The sequence below is a fragment of the Tiliqua scincoides genome, chromosome 6 (genome assembly GCF_035046505.1).
Source record: "Tiliqua scincoides isolate rTilSci1 chromosome 6, rTilSci1.hap2, whole genome shotgun sequence".
NCBI lineage: Eukaryota > Metazoa > Chordata > Lepidosauria > Squamata > Scincidae > Tiliqua > Tiliqua scincoides.
The window spans coordinates 85,207,839-85,222,858 of NC_089826.1; the positions used below are offsets into that span (position 1 = coordinate 85,207,839).

At 45.1% G+C, this 15,020-nt stretch overlaps 1 protein-coding gene across 3 annotated transcripts; it reads left to right on the forward strand.

The window, feature by feature from the left end:
* The first annotated feature begins 821 nt into the window (after positions 1-821).
* On the forward strand, positions 822-14,484 carry LOC136655943 (C-type lectin domain family 4 member C-like). Of its 3 annotated transcripts, XM_066632692.1 has the most exons (7): positions 822-1,056; positions 3,533-3,649; positions 6,487-6,579; positions 11,816-11,970; positions 12,496-12,623; positions 13,844-13,935; positions 14,160-14,245. In XM_066632692.1, the coding sequence occupies exons 1-6, from the start codon at positions 990-992 to the stop codon at positions 13,890-13,892; spliced, it is 609 nt and encodes a 202-aa protein (XP_066488789.1). In that variant the 5' UTR covers positions 822-989; the 3' UTR covers positions 13,893-13,935; positions 14,160-14,245. The 3 variants fall into 3 exon arrangements, with proteins under 3 accessions (XP_066488789.1, XP_066488786.1, XP_066488787.1); XM_066632689.1 differs by lacking the exon at positions 13,844-13,935 and having other exon boundaries at positions 14,160-14,484; XM_066632690.1 differs by lacking the exon at positions 13,844-13,935 and having other exon boundaries at positions 11,882-11,970; positions 14,160-14,484.
* Positions 14,485-15,020: the final 536 nt, after the last annotated feature.

Consider the following 15,020-nt stretch of genomic DNA (forward strand, 5'->3'; position numbering starts at 1 on the left):
TTGGCCTGCTATTCTTGATCTAAGAATTCCAATCAATGGACCACACATCTGGAGCAGCCTGGGCTGTGCTCTGCTTTTGGAAGGTCCCTTTCTCACCCATCCTCTGCTCAGTATTCCACCCCTTCTTGCTCCTTGCTTGAAGCTAAGCCTGAGACGAACCTCCTTTTTTGTACAGATGTTGGCATCCTTCAGTCTCGGAAGATTATGGTATCACGCTCTGAATAGTGTTCTGGAACAGAGTGTCCTCTCCAGTGCACGAAGCCTAGGTAAGGTAGATATGGAGGATAGACTGTTACCCATGCAGCAAATCCCCCCTCTCCACGTCACTGAAATGGTCCAATGGAAAGGCAGAAGCCAATACAGTTGGTTCCAGCGGCGTCGCAGGAGTTGCCAGAACGTGACTGTGTTCAGCCATGAACTGCCTCAGGGACTCCAGATCCTGATTTTGCCTCGAGGTTGACTCCTGAAGCCTTTTCCATAACTGGATGTAGCCACAAGGCAGTGGAGGTTTGGGATCAGAGTTTTCCTTCTCTCAGATGAGCTGCCTTCCCAGGCTGACGAGCCTTATCTACCCGGTGGCTGTTTAGTCGCCTCTTAAGACAAGTATAGCCAAACTGAGGGCCTATTCTTATCCCCAGCCCCCAGGGGAATTTTTGTACAGATGATGCAATGTATATTTTGGTGAGAGAATATGAAACAAGGGCACTTCTCTTTCTTTTGTGAAGACATCGTGAAGTTCCTCTTTCTTTTGAGCTTCCAACATGAAGAAATTTTCCCTTGGTTTCAGATGTTCTCCTCTGCTGAGGGACGGACTTTGTGTTGCTGCTGGTCTTGGTTCCTCACCCCGATGACAGAGGGTGGGAAGCAGTGCAGTTGCTCTGGAAACGTGCTTTACTTTAGTGGTGCTTCCTTTTGTAAACTACACCATTCCCCTCTCAGAAAACCACACCAGTTTAAACACATTTTGACAAGGAGTTGTCAGAGACCAAATGGGATCAGAGATCACTTACGCTGAAGTGAATTTCAGGAATGGACCTTCACCTGTTCAACCCAAAGGTAAAGATCAGAAGATCTGGGGATCTGGGTATGTGATCTTGAGGAGAACAAGGGTCATTATTTGCCACGGGGGTGGGGGGGGAGGACAGAAAGTTCTAAACTGAATGTTTATGTTTAAGGCATTCCTGCCCAACTTTGCATATACGCAACAGGGATCGAATCTGTGGGCTGGGAAGAAATGGGTTAAGTTGTGTCTTAAGTGTAGGAAAAATTTTGGCTTTCCTCTTTTCTGATCTGTTGCACACTTTGAAAAGATGCATGTCAGGCAGAAATCCAGTAGATGTACCAGTGGCATGGAGATGAAACAATGGGAACATTTCACCTATGTAGTGTCTGCCTTGGGGTAATATTGAAGACATAGCAATCTTGACAGGAAAATACTCCAGACATAGTTTTGAATTTTAAAAAATGCTATAACCATCTTCACCTGTTCTTACAAACATCTATTATGCTTCCAGAAAAATTATGAATCCAGGCAGTGGTGTAACCAAGGGGGTGCAAGGGGGCAAACACCCCGGGCTCTGGGCTGGGGGGTAGTGCTACAACCTTCTGACCCTACCCAGGTATGCTGAGATCTGAACCAAGAGTGACTGCAGGAGTGCAGCCACTGTTGGCACAGTTCCACACTGCTCTGAGGGCCGCTTCTCCCCTTTCTTTAAAGGGGAATGGAGGAGGCAGTGCTTAGATTGCAATAAACTGTGGCGAGAGTGGCTGTGCTCCTGCAGCCACTCTCAGCGCGGTTCCTGGCCACATCTGAGGACCACCCTCCTCTCCTTTAAAGAAAGGGAAGGGGAGGGAGCAGCCCTCTGAGTGACAGGAAGCAGCATACACCTTCTCTGATTTTGGTGGAGATGTGCACTGCTTCTAGCTCTGATTGATCCTTTCACAGTGCTTCTGTGCAGAAGGCTCCATTGGAGATTAGGTTGCCTCCTTCCTTTCCTCTTTTTCTCAAAGGGGAAACAGAGGAGGTAACCACATGGAACTAATTATAGTGATGATAACATCACTGCAATTACTTCCAGGTCAGGGGCAGGTGGGCAGCAAAGATAGAGGTGGCCCCAGGAGGGGAAAAGCCCAGGACTGCCTCTGAATCCAAGCTATTGAATTGAGCATATACTCCAAGACACCATTTTCTTTAGGTTTGTCTTGCAGGCTCAAACACAGCAGGCTCAGATAGCATTCATAATGCTTGCAGTGGGCTAGAAGTGATGTCATTAAGCAGGAAGTGACATCACTAAGCAGATGATGACCAAAAATAAGCACTTTGATTTTGGAACTCTAGGAAACACTTTGATCTTGCCTAGGAACTCATTATCTGCAAATGGCAGAGGAGAAAAAATCTTGATCGTATTTTTGAGATATGGCAGAGCTCAATTATCACGTGGGCTGCCCTTGCAGCAGAACTGCCTTTGCTGAGGTGTGACCACACCTCAGCAGCTGAGAGTTGCTCTGCAAAGTGATGCCTTGGCAGAAGCAGCACAACTGAAAGGGTAGCCTGCCTGATATTGGCACCATGTGCAAGCAAAGCACATGCTCTGCTACTGAGTTGCTGCATCATTCCCAGAGCCATAGTTCTGGAACATAAGAAGGGCCCTGCAAGACCAGACCAAGGCCCATCTAGTCCAGCTTCCTGTATCGCAAAGTGGCCCACCAGATACCTCCAGGAGCACACAAGAGTCTCTTCTTATATCCACTTGGAGTTGCAACCCTGAGAAATGCAGAGAAAGTCACTTCTAGAGAAATAAAGGATCTTCTGTGGAGAGTGTCTATGCTGGTGAAGATGCATGCAAGTGCTTTGACTGCCAGGATTCCTTAATTATCCAGTTGCCAAAGAGAAGTAGGTGGGTCTTGCCCATATTTCTGCGTACCTTGCAAAGGCTGAGCAGAATTATCATAAGGGGAAGTGCCATCAGGCAAACAGATTTGTCTGACTGGTCTTTCAAAAAATGTGAAGCCGTAAGCAAAAATCAGCTGGAGACTATTTTCTGTTTCAGAAAAATGATTCATAGTCAAAAGAAGAAGGTGAGTCATTGCCACTGAGGACCAGACAACTGACATTACATGCCTGTTTGGCTCTGTGTGTGTGTGTGTGTGTGTGTGTGTGTGTGTGTGTGTTTAAAGCTAAGTAGTCACAGAAAAGTCCAGTCAGAATCAGGGCCACAGCACTGAGGGAGAGGGTCTTTCCTGCCACACTATGGTCCTCATGAACATTGCAGCCCTGAGTCGCCCATTAGTCCTGGAAGGGAAGCTCCCACTGAGAGCCTTGTGCTTTAATGATTAATCCAGAGAGACTACCATCTCCTCACTCTGTGCTCATAATCACAAAATGGCTTAAGGCCCCCACCTTATGCATTCTTTAACTACCCAAATTGTGAGTGTCTGGTTTACAATGTTCAAGGGCAAGTGCTTTGCATCCACTGCACTTAGGTGTGCGTGCTTGGTTTAATTTTGGTGATGGTGGGTCTTCTCTTTGCAGCATCTGCAGAAAATAAAGCACCTCCAGCTGTGTTGAGGAAGCTCCCGCCCTGGTTTCCATGGGCGACCTCAGGATTTTTGCTGCTGCTGACCATTGTGCTTCTTGCTGTTATTTTGTGTGAGTATAAAGGGTTAGGAGTTCTATGAAAAAAAATGTGGAAAACCAGAATGAAGGAAGTTTTTTCTGCCGAGTTGCATTAAAGGAAAAAACAAAGCCAGTTAGAGTAAAGGGCTATCTATACCGCAGGCTTAAACTGCTTTAACCATCATTTCCTATTCCAGGGAACTCTAGGATCTGTAGATCTGTGAGAGAAGCCAGGAATCTCATGACAAACCCTTCATCAGCTCATGAGCTCAGTGTCATCAGCTCATAATTTGAGCCATTAACAGCTCAATCCTATCTAGAATTGGGCCAGTGTGCACAGGGCTTTACGAAGCTGGAAGCAACTTCACAAGAGTCTCCTGGAAGCTGGAAGTGACTTAACAAGAGAAGAAGACCTCGGAGGTGGAACATGTTTCCGCTGTCATAAAATGGCTGCTGATGGAGCACACAGTGTTCCATTGAAGGCCATTTTGGGTATGCTTCCACAAATCAAGACTGTCATAATGGCCCAACTGGGGGCTGTAGTCGAGAGAGAGAGACAGACCGGCAAGACACAGTCCAGGCTGGGCCAAGTCATGGCCACACGTTGCCATACAAGCCTCCCTCACGGCTGTGTGTGAGATGATATCTGTGCCTTTCAGAGGATGCAGCTGTTGCTGCTGCCACAGAGGAGGGAGATTAAACAAAGCCTGTTGCTACCACACACCATGGTTCTCTCACATGCCCCTTAGAGAGAATATCCTGGAGTAAACCAAGCCCAGCCTGGTCCAAGTTTTGCCACCTTGCCAGATTTAACTAGCTATTTCAAAACCACTGTCCAATTCACCTCCCCTCTTATTTAACCCTCCTTGTTGTGACCTGAGAGTGCTCCTCGCCCACACATGCAAGAGCTGAGTTGGAGATCAAATTTTACCATACGCAACCTTTTTTTCCATCATAGAGTTCTCGTGAAGGGAAGAGCTGCACTTGGTGGAGGGTTCCCTTCTAAGTATCTGTTATAGGTACAGAACCCCTGGTTCCTTTCCAAAGTTGCCATGATTTTTCACTTCCTTCCTGCCAAGAGCTTGCAACCTACCACATCCTGACTTACCCCCAGACGAGGTTTTGCCTCATCCCACATTCTCTTTGGACCCTCCATGCCAATTTGGTGCTGGTTCTTTCAGCCTCTCAACATGGGCCATGCGGCACCTCAGGGGTCCCCACCATACTTCTAGGGCTGAGGTCTTTAAACTTTTTTCATGCCATGACCTAAATAAATAAAATATGAGACTGTGGGCCCACTGCTGATCCTGCCTGCCCCCCAGGACCCAATCCACCCACGTTGCTGCCCACCCCCAACCTGAGCAGGGCTGGCTTTGGAAGCTGCAGGGCAAGACAGTGAGAAGAGGCTGTGCAGGATTTTATCAAGAACTCAGTTTTGATAAGGCAGTAGTACCATTATTGGGTTGGATCCAAGCCCTTTTCTTGCACAGGCTTTGAAAGTTTGCCACAATCCCCCAAATGAGGCTTCACAACCCCATTGGGGTCCCAACTCACAGGTTAAACAACACTGTTTTAGAGGGCCACATTAAAAAAAAAAACAGAACATGAGGGGGCTACAGTATGTTTCGGGGGGGGGGCACTTAAACCTAATTGCCAGGCATATGATGAATTTGTCACAAGGATCACATCGAATAAAGTGCTAATTATCCAAATAGTTTTTTTTCTGAGTAGTTCTTATGTCTAAAATGTCTACTGCTACTAGACATTTTACATCTTTAAGAATTTCCTTAGTTACTTAGAAGTGAAGTACCAGTTATTGGAGTAAATAGCAGAGATGGTAAAGTGCCTTTTGTTCCAACTAACAGCAACTATGAGGGGGCCACAGAGATAAACAGAAACTGAGTACGGCCATGAGCAAAAATGGTTGAGAGAGGCTGAGATGAATATCGTAGTTTGGCTTCTCATCCTCACCTTCCTCATGTAACAGCCCAAACCCAGCTAGGATTTCATTGCCCTTTATGACAGTTGAACACAGTTCCACTGTTGTAAGTAGTAGTAACATGGTGGTAGTAACATGTAGTAACAAGTAGTAACATGGTGGTGTATGCTTCATGCCACCAGAGGCCATTTTAGATTCACTGCTGCAAATGGAGCAGTGCTGAAGATCTGCCACTCTCAGATACCTCCAGAACGAAAGTTAAACCAGCAGTGGGAGTGGGGTGGGAGGAACGTGGCACAGAGAAGAACCGGTGTTTTGATTGGGACAGGTCGGGTGGGAGGCAGAATGAGAGGAGGGGTGGATCTTGGTGGCACCTACAAGCACCAGATCCTAACCCCATTCCCTGTCCCCCTCTCTCTCCATTTCTCTCCTTGGACTTCCACCAACCAAATAGCTCGTGCAGATCTGTACAGACCCACTAGGACAGAACAGGCATGTTCCCCCTTCCCCCTGGATACAATGTGTGATCCATTGAGATGGCTGCATTGGTGTGGGATTTAGTTACGATTGGGCTGTAAGTCATATAAACCACATGGTTGGTCAATGAGACTTGTGTTTTTCCATCACACAGTATAGCTTCACTTGCAAGTCAACAGCTTCCCGCAAGGCGAGGAGATAGCTGGTGGAGCATGTTGTAAGAGAAACAAAGCAAGGAGAAGGCTCTCTAGTCAGGAGGATGCAAGATACAGAAAATTGAAAGTTAAAGGCAAAGTGGAAAGGGCAGAGCAGGGCAGGCCAACAAATACTGGAAATCCCATTAGTGTTAAAAAGAATTAGAAGAAATTGACCTTGACTATACAGAAGAAAAATGTGTGCATGGTTTTGAGCTCTGTGATATCATAACAGGTTGCTGCCCACTCTCCTTTTTCAGTTTTACTCTTGGGAAATTCAGACAAGATGTACATACGCCCGTCCCACAATGCCACTGACTGGCACTGCCTCCTGAACAGACTCAAGGGAAAAGGTTAGTAACCACTGAGGAGAGGATCAGGTGGTCAACACAGAAGGCCACATTCCTAAGTGGATGGACTTGAAACTCTTGCTTTTGAATGAAAAGGCCCAGAATAGACATCTGATCAAAATTAAAATGTTTTCTGGGCACACACTGGCAATTCAAATGTGCCTTTGACCAAAAACAAATTCTCCTTTTCAGGCATTCTCAAATATGCCAATGAAATGTTTGCTGAAAAGCCAAAAAGAACTACAGTCAGTTCTTGCTATCTGCTATGGTTAGGTTCCTGGAAAACCTAGTGGATACCCAATTAGTAGATCCGGAATAATAATTTATAGTATTTATTATACTTTATTTTACATAATTTATACTTAATTTTTATATATAATTTTTTATATATAATTTATAATTTTTTATAATTTATAGTAACAGTATTTATATACTGCTTTTCAACAAAAAAAAGTTCACAAAAAGTTTAGAGAGAAAAATCAAATAACTGAACTATTGAGCCTGTGGGAAAAATGGGATTATGTTCCAGGGAATCCTTTTCACCAAACGCTCTATGAACCTGAATTGTAACTTGAAGCCTATGGGACTTTGTGTTAGGGAGGCCTCATCACTACCCAACATCTGATGCTTCATCCTCTGTGCTGGATATCCCTCGATGTGTTGAACCTTGTGGTAACGACAATTTCTCCGAGCTGGCTATCCCTCAACTCGTTGTAGGTTGCCGACACAATAGTGAGGCCTCAGAGTTCAGCAGTGAGCTGAACACATAGGTTGCTTCACCTATCCTCCACCTGTCTCTTGGCTCCTTCTTCGGGCTTCCCCCAGCTCCAGAGCAGCCCTCTTAGGTAGCCTTTCAGACACCTCTCATCACTGCCAGGTTTGTGAAGGTTCAGTTGGAGTCCCTGAGATGGTGCCCAAGATGGTGGGGAAGTCTGAAACATGTTTGATGATTCCCCACGGACCAATACAAATGCTTGTTTGATGTGGCAATTTAACCCAATCCAGGCATTGAAAAATTGACAAGTATAATTGGCTGGATGCAATTCCCGCAACCCCCCTCCCCCGTTGGCCATACACTGTACAGCTGTCTCTTCCCCTCCCCCTCTTCCTCTGTTTGCAAGGAGGCCACTGTCACCTCTTCTCCCACAACCTCTCTTACCCCCACCTGCCTCCTCATAGCTGTGCTGAGCCCCCCTGCCCCAAGTGCACCGGCACAGTATTCGTGGGTAACAAGAATACAGTTGCAGATAACGAGAGATGGGTGGCAATTCTGCCCCTCGCAGATAAGCAAATTCACTTATAAAGGTAGCGAATTTGTGTATAAAGACAATTGACTGTAATAGGTTTTATATGGAAAAAGAAAGAACCTGGAATAAACAGAAATGTTCCATGCATAAAAGCAGCCAGGCTTGTCTCTACAGAGCCCTTGCAAGAGAATTAAAATCCTACCAATCAGCTGCATTATTATTATTATTATTATTATTATTATTATTATTATTATTATTATTATTATTATTATTAACAGTATTTATATACCGCTTTTCAACTAAAAGTTCACAAAGCGGTTTACAGAGAAAAATCAAATAACTAAATGGCTCCCTGGGCTCACAATCTAAAAAAACAATGCATGACATTGACAGGGACACCCTCTATGGGAAAAGGACTCTTTATAGGCTCTAGTACAGTGAATCTCACACATTTAGCACCAGGACCCACTTTTTACAATGAGACTCTGTCAGGACCCACCAGAAGTGATGTTATGACCAGAAGTGACATCATCAAGGAGGAAAATTTTTAACCATCCTAGGCTGCAATCCTACCCACACTTACCCAGGAGTAAATCCTATTGACTATTATTGTTAAAAGAATATACATAGTAGCTTGTTAAAAGTACGGGTCTGTAACATTTCCCCAAATGTAGTCCCATCCCATGGCAGCATCAAGTCTAATCTATTAAAAATAAAATACTGAAATGACTGGGGACACACCTGAAATTGACTCACAACCCACAGTTTAGGTCCTGACCCACAGTTTGAGAAACACTGCTCTAGTAGCTGCATCAAATTAACATATGTCAGGTAGGAAAAAGAAAACAAAAGATAAATTCATTGCTTAGTTAACACACAAGTGTGGCAATTATACACACAAATATCTGTTTTCCAAAATGTCTTCAATTCTCTTGCAAGAAAATCCTTACATCTACATGCAGTTGCTTTAATTGGATGCATAATAGGCTGTATGTCTTAGAGCCCAATCCTATGGTTGCCCTGCACTGCAAGAACTTGTATTCTGGCAGAACAGGGTGCTTTCTGGTGGTGCAAAAGCTGGGCCTCTGTCATGTGCTACCAGGCCACTGTTGCTAATGTCAATCAGCATGGTGTGCAAGGCAGTGGCTCCAGTAAGGGGTCAGTGGGCATTTGCTGTAGGTGCGGAAGGGGAGTTACAGTGCATTTGGGGGATGAACCAGGGGTGTGTCAGGGGATGGAGGGGGTGGATCTAGCAGCAGTTGCGTGTGCAGGATCCTATCCCCCATTTTTTTGGCTCACTCCTTCCCCTTGCAAAGCTGGCTATATAACTGGCATAGGACAAAGGAAATTTATAGGCCTTCAGCGGGCCTGCCTAGAGGTAATGTTGCAAGGTGCAAAAACCAAGATGTTACAAGAGATCCTAGATGTTGCACGGTAATCAGTAGGCAAAAGTGATCAAATCCAGGCCTTTATTGTAATCCATCAGCAAAAGGTGGTAAATCCATCCACGTCTCCAAAGGAGACTGCAAGCATCAGAAGTGGGAAGGAAAAAGCCCAGAACACCCCCTTTAGCTGACTTTTATTACAATCTGGGGTTCCCTCCTTGAAACACATATGGAGACAATTCATTGGTCTGTTCAAAACATCCGTTGTTCCATCTTACATCATCATATACCCCCAGCAGTTAGCCAATGGCACTGCACACACAAGTTACCTCACCTCATAACCATCGTATGACTTACTGTGGCCTCTATGTGCAGCCCGTGAAATGCAACATACTTTCTATTGACGTCACTGTGTGTGTGTTCATCTAAAAACTGCTGCGAAATGATTTTCTATGGGAATCTGACCTGTGAACCTGGAAATGATTTTGGTGTGTTCTCTTTTAAACCTTTAATGCTGTTGGACTACTACAACTTATTTAAAATATTACTATTTGCTAGTCACACTTATGTGTACACCAAAACTGGTTTTGAAATGAAGAACAAGGAAATATAAGAAAGCTAAGCTTACTAGTGTTCTTCTTTTTGAGATATGGGTTGCCATAATACTGTTTCTAGCATGTGTGTGCCTATATATGAAGTCTCTGAACTTGAAGCTTTGATACTGAGCCTGTGTGTTAAAAGCAAGACAGACTGATGCCAAAATCACAAATACATTTTTTTTACTCTTCTTCAAAAACAAAGGCGTATTCATTGTGCCTGCATAGTCTTATCAAAATGTCCTGAGAACAACTGTCATATTACCAAGTCCAGCCACCAGTTAGACTTTCGTTTTCCACTTGACTTTCAAAACGAAACCATTTGAACCATTTTCAAGTTGAACTCAAGTTGAACTTCCTTGGACATTTAACTTACACATACCGAGAGATCAAAACCATGCTGTTTACATTTCAGGTAAGCATCCTATACCATAACTAGCAGTCCTTTTACCCTGCATCATTAAGGGAAAAAAATATTTTCCCTTACCTCTCACAGGCCTCCCCCAACCATAGCATGCAGCAAGCACCTTCATGGCATGCCTGAATGCTACAGTGTGATGAGGGATAGGACTGGGTTGTTAGGGAAATTTCCAAGATCTGCATTCCATTGCTGATTCCCAGATCCACTTGGGCGAAAAACCATTTTCCAAATTAAAATTTGATCAGTTGGTTGGTTGGTTGGCAATCAGTATCTTTAGGATTACTTTTCCAAGAAAGAAAAGGGGGCAGCTGTGAAGACTGTGGTTCTTGGGCATAGAACCATATAGCACATTGTAGCAATACAATTGCATTGCACAGCAATCATTGCCGTCTCCTTTTAGCAAAGCAATTTTCAACCTGTGTGCTGTGAAAGGTCCACAGGTAAGAACATAAGAACATAAGAACAGCCCCACTGGATCAGGCCATAGGCCCATCTAGTCCAGCTTCCTGTATCTCACAGCGGCCCACCAAATGCCCCAGGGAGCACACCAGATATACCAGGTGTACCACAGGTGTTTGGAGCACAGCATTGCAAATAGCTGAAACAATCTTCTACACTCTGCAGCTCTTTTTCGAGGGCACCGAACTGTAGTAACAAATTACTTCCTCTGCCAGTGGAGGAAGAGGGACAAGTTGCTACTACAAACAGTTGCCCTACAAACAGAGCCACATAACCTGGAATTGTGTCCCAGAAGCCAGAATTGACATCACAAGAGGTGAAGACCACAGAGGAAAGGTCAGAGAGAAGAAAAACACTGAAAATCACTGGTAGGGACGCAAACCAAATACAGCTTCAAATTCCCCTCAACTGGGTTCAGCATCATCTGACACCTTCCAAGGCCCACACCATGAGGTTCACTGACTACATGGAGAGGGCAGGAGTCACTGGGGACAGCTCCTTGAAGCACCCTCAAAAATGCAGAGCCAGCACTGGTTCTCCTTAGATTTCCTTCATCCATTTGTTTGGAGGGGAAGGCGGGATAGAAATAATTTAATATGAATGTGTGTAAAAGAGTAGCATCCAGCATGTATTATTTTCTGAAACTTCCTTACAAAAGAGGGAAAGTGTATCATCATGCATGTAATATGCAACTTGAAACACACGCGCGTGTTCTCCCACCTTATTTGAGTCTGATGAAAAGCAGCACAAAATCTGGAGAGAAAAAAGTGAAATTTATTTATTTATTTAGCTTCTTCTTGTTACTTTTGTCTTCCCTTTACAGAACAAGAATTCCCACTGTGAACATCTCACTGGGCCCCCCAAACCCTGCAGCCAGGACTGACCTTCACCGTCCATTTATCTGATTAGCATCCAACATATTGTCTGACTCTTCCTACCACACATTTTCAAAACCAGAGACAGAAATTGTAACATCACAAGTGTTATATGCAACTTGAAACACACACACACACACAACACTATGTACCTTATTTGAGTGTGATTTAAAACTGTGCAAAGATCTATAGAGGACAAAATTATGACTGTTTTCAGTTGCAACAAAATCTCTTTTCCTCTTTCTTCCCTTCACAGAAGAGATGTCATGTTGTATGCTGGGTTGGGTGCGAAATGGATCCAGCTGCTACTATTTCTCTTCAGGTCTGGACACAGCGGACTGGGAAAACAGTAGACAAAACTGCAGAGGGATGGGCTTCGACTTGGTGGTTGTAAACTCAGAAGTGGAGCAGGCAAGTTCATCTGCCCTGCAGCAAATGCCAGCCTTGAAGGGGGTTTATCTCTTTGGCTATGTTTGCATGGAAGGAATGGGATTCCCTGCTGTCTATAGCAGCACTAGAACCTTCCAACCATGATAGGCGTTCTGAACAAGGACACTTTCAGGCTGCTTCTGCTATGGCTGCATGCTTTCTATAAAGGCATCAAGGCTGTGGGCCAAATATGACAAACTGGGGACTCGCAGGTGCAGTGGCATAGCTAGAGGGGATGCCAAGTGCTAAGTTTTGCAGGGAACCTCACCTCAGTGTGCTAGCGGATCCTCCCCTTCCCTTCAGAGCCATTTGGGGGGGGCAGAATGGAGGCTTCGGAAGGGCGGGGGAAGGTCCATTTGCACACTGCGGTGAGACTCCCTGCAAAACTTAGCACTTTTAACTCCCTCTAGCTACTGTGCAGGTGCATCTGTCCTGCAGAAACACCGTCCTTGAACTGACTATTCTGTGCGTTGAATTCACTGAAAGTTCATTTTTGTTTTGATGCAGGATTTCCTGAGGAGACATGCAAAAACCCTTATTACCCGTGATAGAAATTATTGGATTGGCCTCAGTGATCAAGCGGGACAGGACAAATGGCAGTGGGTAGATGACACTCCTCTTAACAACAGTGCAGAGTGAGTAAATAATAATGAGCATCCTTAATGTTTCTATAGTGCTTTTTCAGTGTGCAATGCATTGACATACATTATTAGATGGCCATAGAGAAGGGAGTGGGAGAACATACTGGTGTGAAGATATTGCTCTGTCACGTGGTTTTGGTAAACATTGCCACTGGGCCACTGTGAGATGCAGGCAGCTGGACTAGATGGGCCTTTGGCCTGATCCAGCAGGTCTCCTCCATTCTTATGAGGACATTTCCCTATCACCAAATAATAATAGACTACATTATTACAATAAATCAATGTCGTCATAAGAACAGAAGATGATCCGTGCTGGATTAGGCCAAAGGCCCATCTACGAGTCCAGCTTCCAGTATCGGACAGTGGACCAGCAGATGCCTCAGGCAGCACACAAGACTCCTATCCTGTTGCCACTCCCTTGCAGCAGTCATTAAAAGATAAGCTACCTGTAATACCCAGAGGTTGCATATAGTCATCAGGGCTTGTAACCTGTGATGGACTTTCCCTCCAGAAATCTGCCCAATCCCCTTTTAAAGGCATCCAGACCAGGTGCCATCACCGCATCCTATTTGAGCTCTTTGGCCCGCTGTATGAAACGAGTTTGACAATTTACTGCTGAATGCAACGAAACAAACCAGAGTGAAATGCCCCCATTCTATCAAAGGTTATGGCCTAAAAAGCAGAAATGCATCTATCTTATGTAACAAAAATTTCCTTAACTCAGAATGAACCAAAGAGACTGATTGTTGAAAGAGACAATGAGATGTTATTATGGTACTACTTCAACTCCAGAGCCCAGGTCAACCAGGCTGGTAGACCTGAACCTTTGCCTCTGTAGCCAAGGTTTGATGGGCAGGTAGACCTGGGCTCCCATCTGAACTTGGAGCCCAGATCTATCAGACAAGTAGACCTGGGCTCCCATTCCGACTGCCTTCTGGAGCCACCTCTTCCAGGTGAGTAGACCTGGGCTCTCATCTGGACTTGAAGCTCAGATCTACCTGCTGGGTAGACCTGAGCTCCCATTCTGACTGTTGCCCAATTTCGGTCCCCATTCTGACAGGTGACCCTACCCACTGACAAATTAATTTTGTCATATGGGAGGGTGACTAAAATTTATGGCCCAGGTGTCAAATGACCTAGCTACGCCACTGAAGTGGTCCAAGCCTATCAGCTGCCCAACCAGGCAACAATACTCCCCCTCCCCTCTGTTGCAGGATATTGGTCCTAGTGCAGCGCAGGAACTGGGGAGAAGCATCATCCTGAGGACACCAAAACTGGGGAGAGGGATTGAGCTTCTGAAAACAATGTATGTACAGTATGCGAGAGGAAATCTGTTGCTCCAGGCTGCATTCCAGCATTTCTCTGGGAAAGAGGGCCAAGCAAGCCAGAGATGATTGTACTCCTTCCGCTTTTCCAGGGATGCCTGCCTCACTCCCTCTCTGTGTCTCTTTTCACCCTCGCTAGCCGTGGTCTCTTTGGGCTATGAAATCCTAGCTCTGCACCCTTGTCTCACAAACTTCTCTCTTACAGGTTCTGGAGGAAAGGAGAACCCAGTAATCCCATGGAGAAATGTGCTGTCATGCACATCAGCAGTAGCACACCTCCCAGACCACCTGAGAGGAACTGGAATGATATCAAATGCACTGAACGACCTTATCACATTTGTGAAGCCAAGCCTGTTATTTTTTACTAAAGGAAACTTTTGGGTCGGGGGGGGGGAGCCTCATTTGCCTTTTAGTGCTGTTCATCAGGGGGTCTCACCGAGGGCACATCATATATCTGACACAGTGTTGAGTGTCAGAAAATAAATAAATAATACATACATGGAGGCCTGATGTGCTGAGAATTTGAATACAATGAGTGAGTGGGGATGGAAGGAGGAGGGGAGCAGAGTGCGAAACCGACTTGCACAGGATGAGGGCAGAATGGATTTTGGAAAAGGGTTGGGGAAGCAGAGGGCAAAATTAGTTCGCACAAGAGGAGGGGGAGTGGATTAGGGAAAAGCATCAAACAGCCTACAATGCCAGTCACAAACTTCTTTTTGTCTCATTGCATAAGTTTAATGTAGACATTACATTTAAATTCATATTTATATTCACGTTCTGTTCCAGGTCTCCCGGCATGGGTTTATATCTCATTCAGCCACTAGAGGTGCTCAATGTAATGCAATGTAATGGAAAGAAATTATTCCATTCCCTTGCATTACATCCAGCACCTCTAGTGGCTGAATGCAGTACATACACATGCTGGGGAACCTGGAAGTGTGTTTTTGGAGCTATTTTTAGCTTTGATGCCAGGGAATCTTGTGGGCCAAATAAAAACCTCCAGAGGGCTGCATGTGCCCCCGGGCCAGGGTTTGAAGAGCCCTGATCTAACCCAAGTTCAACAGAA

Bases quoted from the DNA above. Each gene is read 5' to 3' on its own strand.
- LOC136655943 (XM_066632689.1), top strand. From the start codon at position 990: ATGGGATCAGAGATCACTTACGCTGAAGTGAATTTCAGGAATGGACCT. The intron at 1,057-3,532 runs GTAAAGATCAGA...TTCTCTTTGCAG, and splicing joins TTCACCTGTTCAACCCAAAG to CATCTGCAGAAAATAAAGCA. The intron at 11,971-12,495 runs GCAAGTTCATCT...GTTTTGATGCAG, and splicing joins TAAACTCAGAAGTGGAGCAG to GATTTCCTGAGGAGACATGC.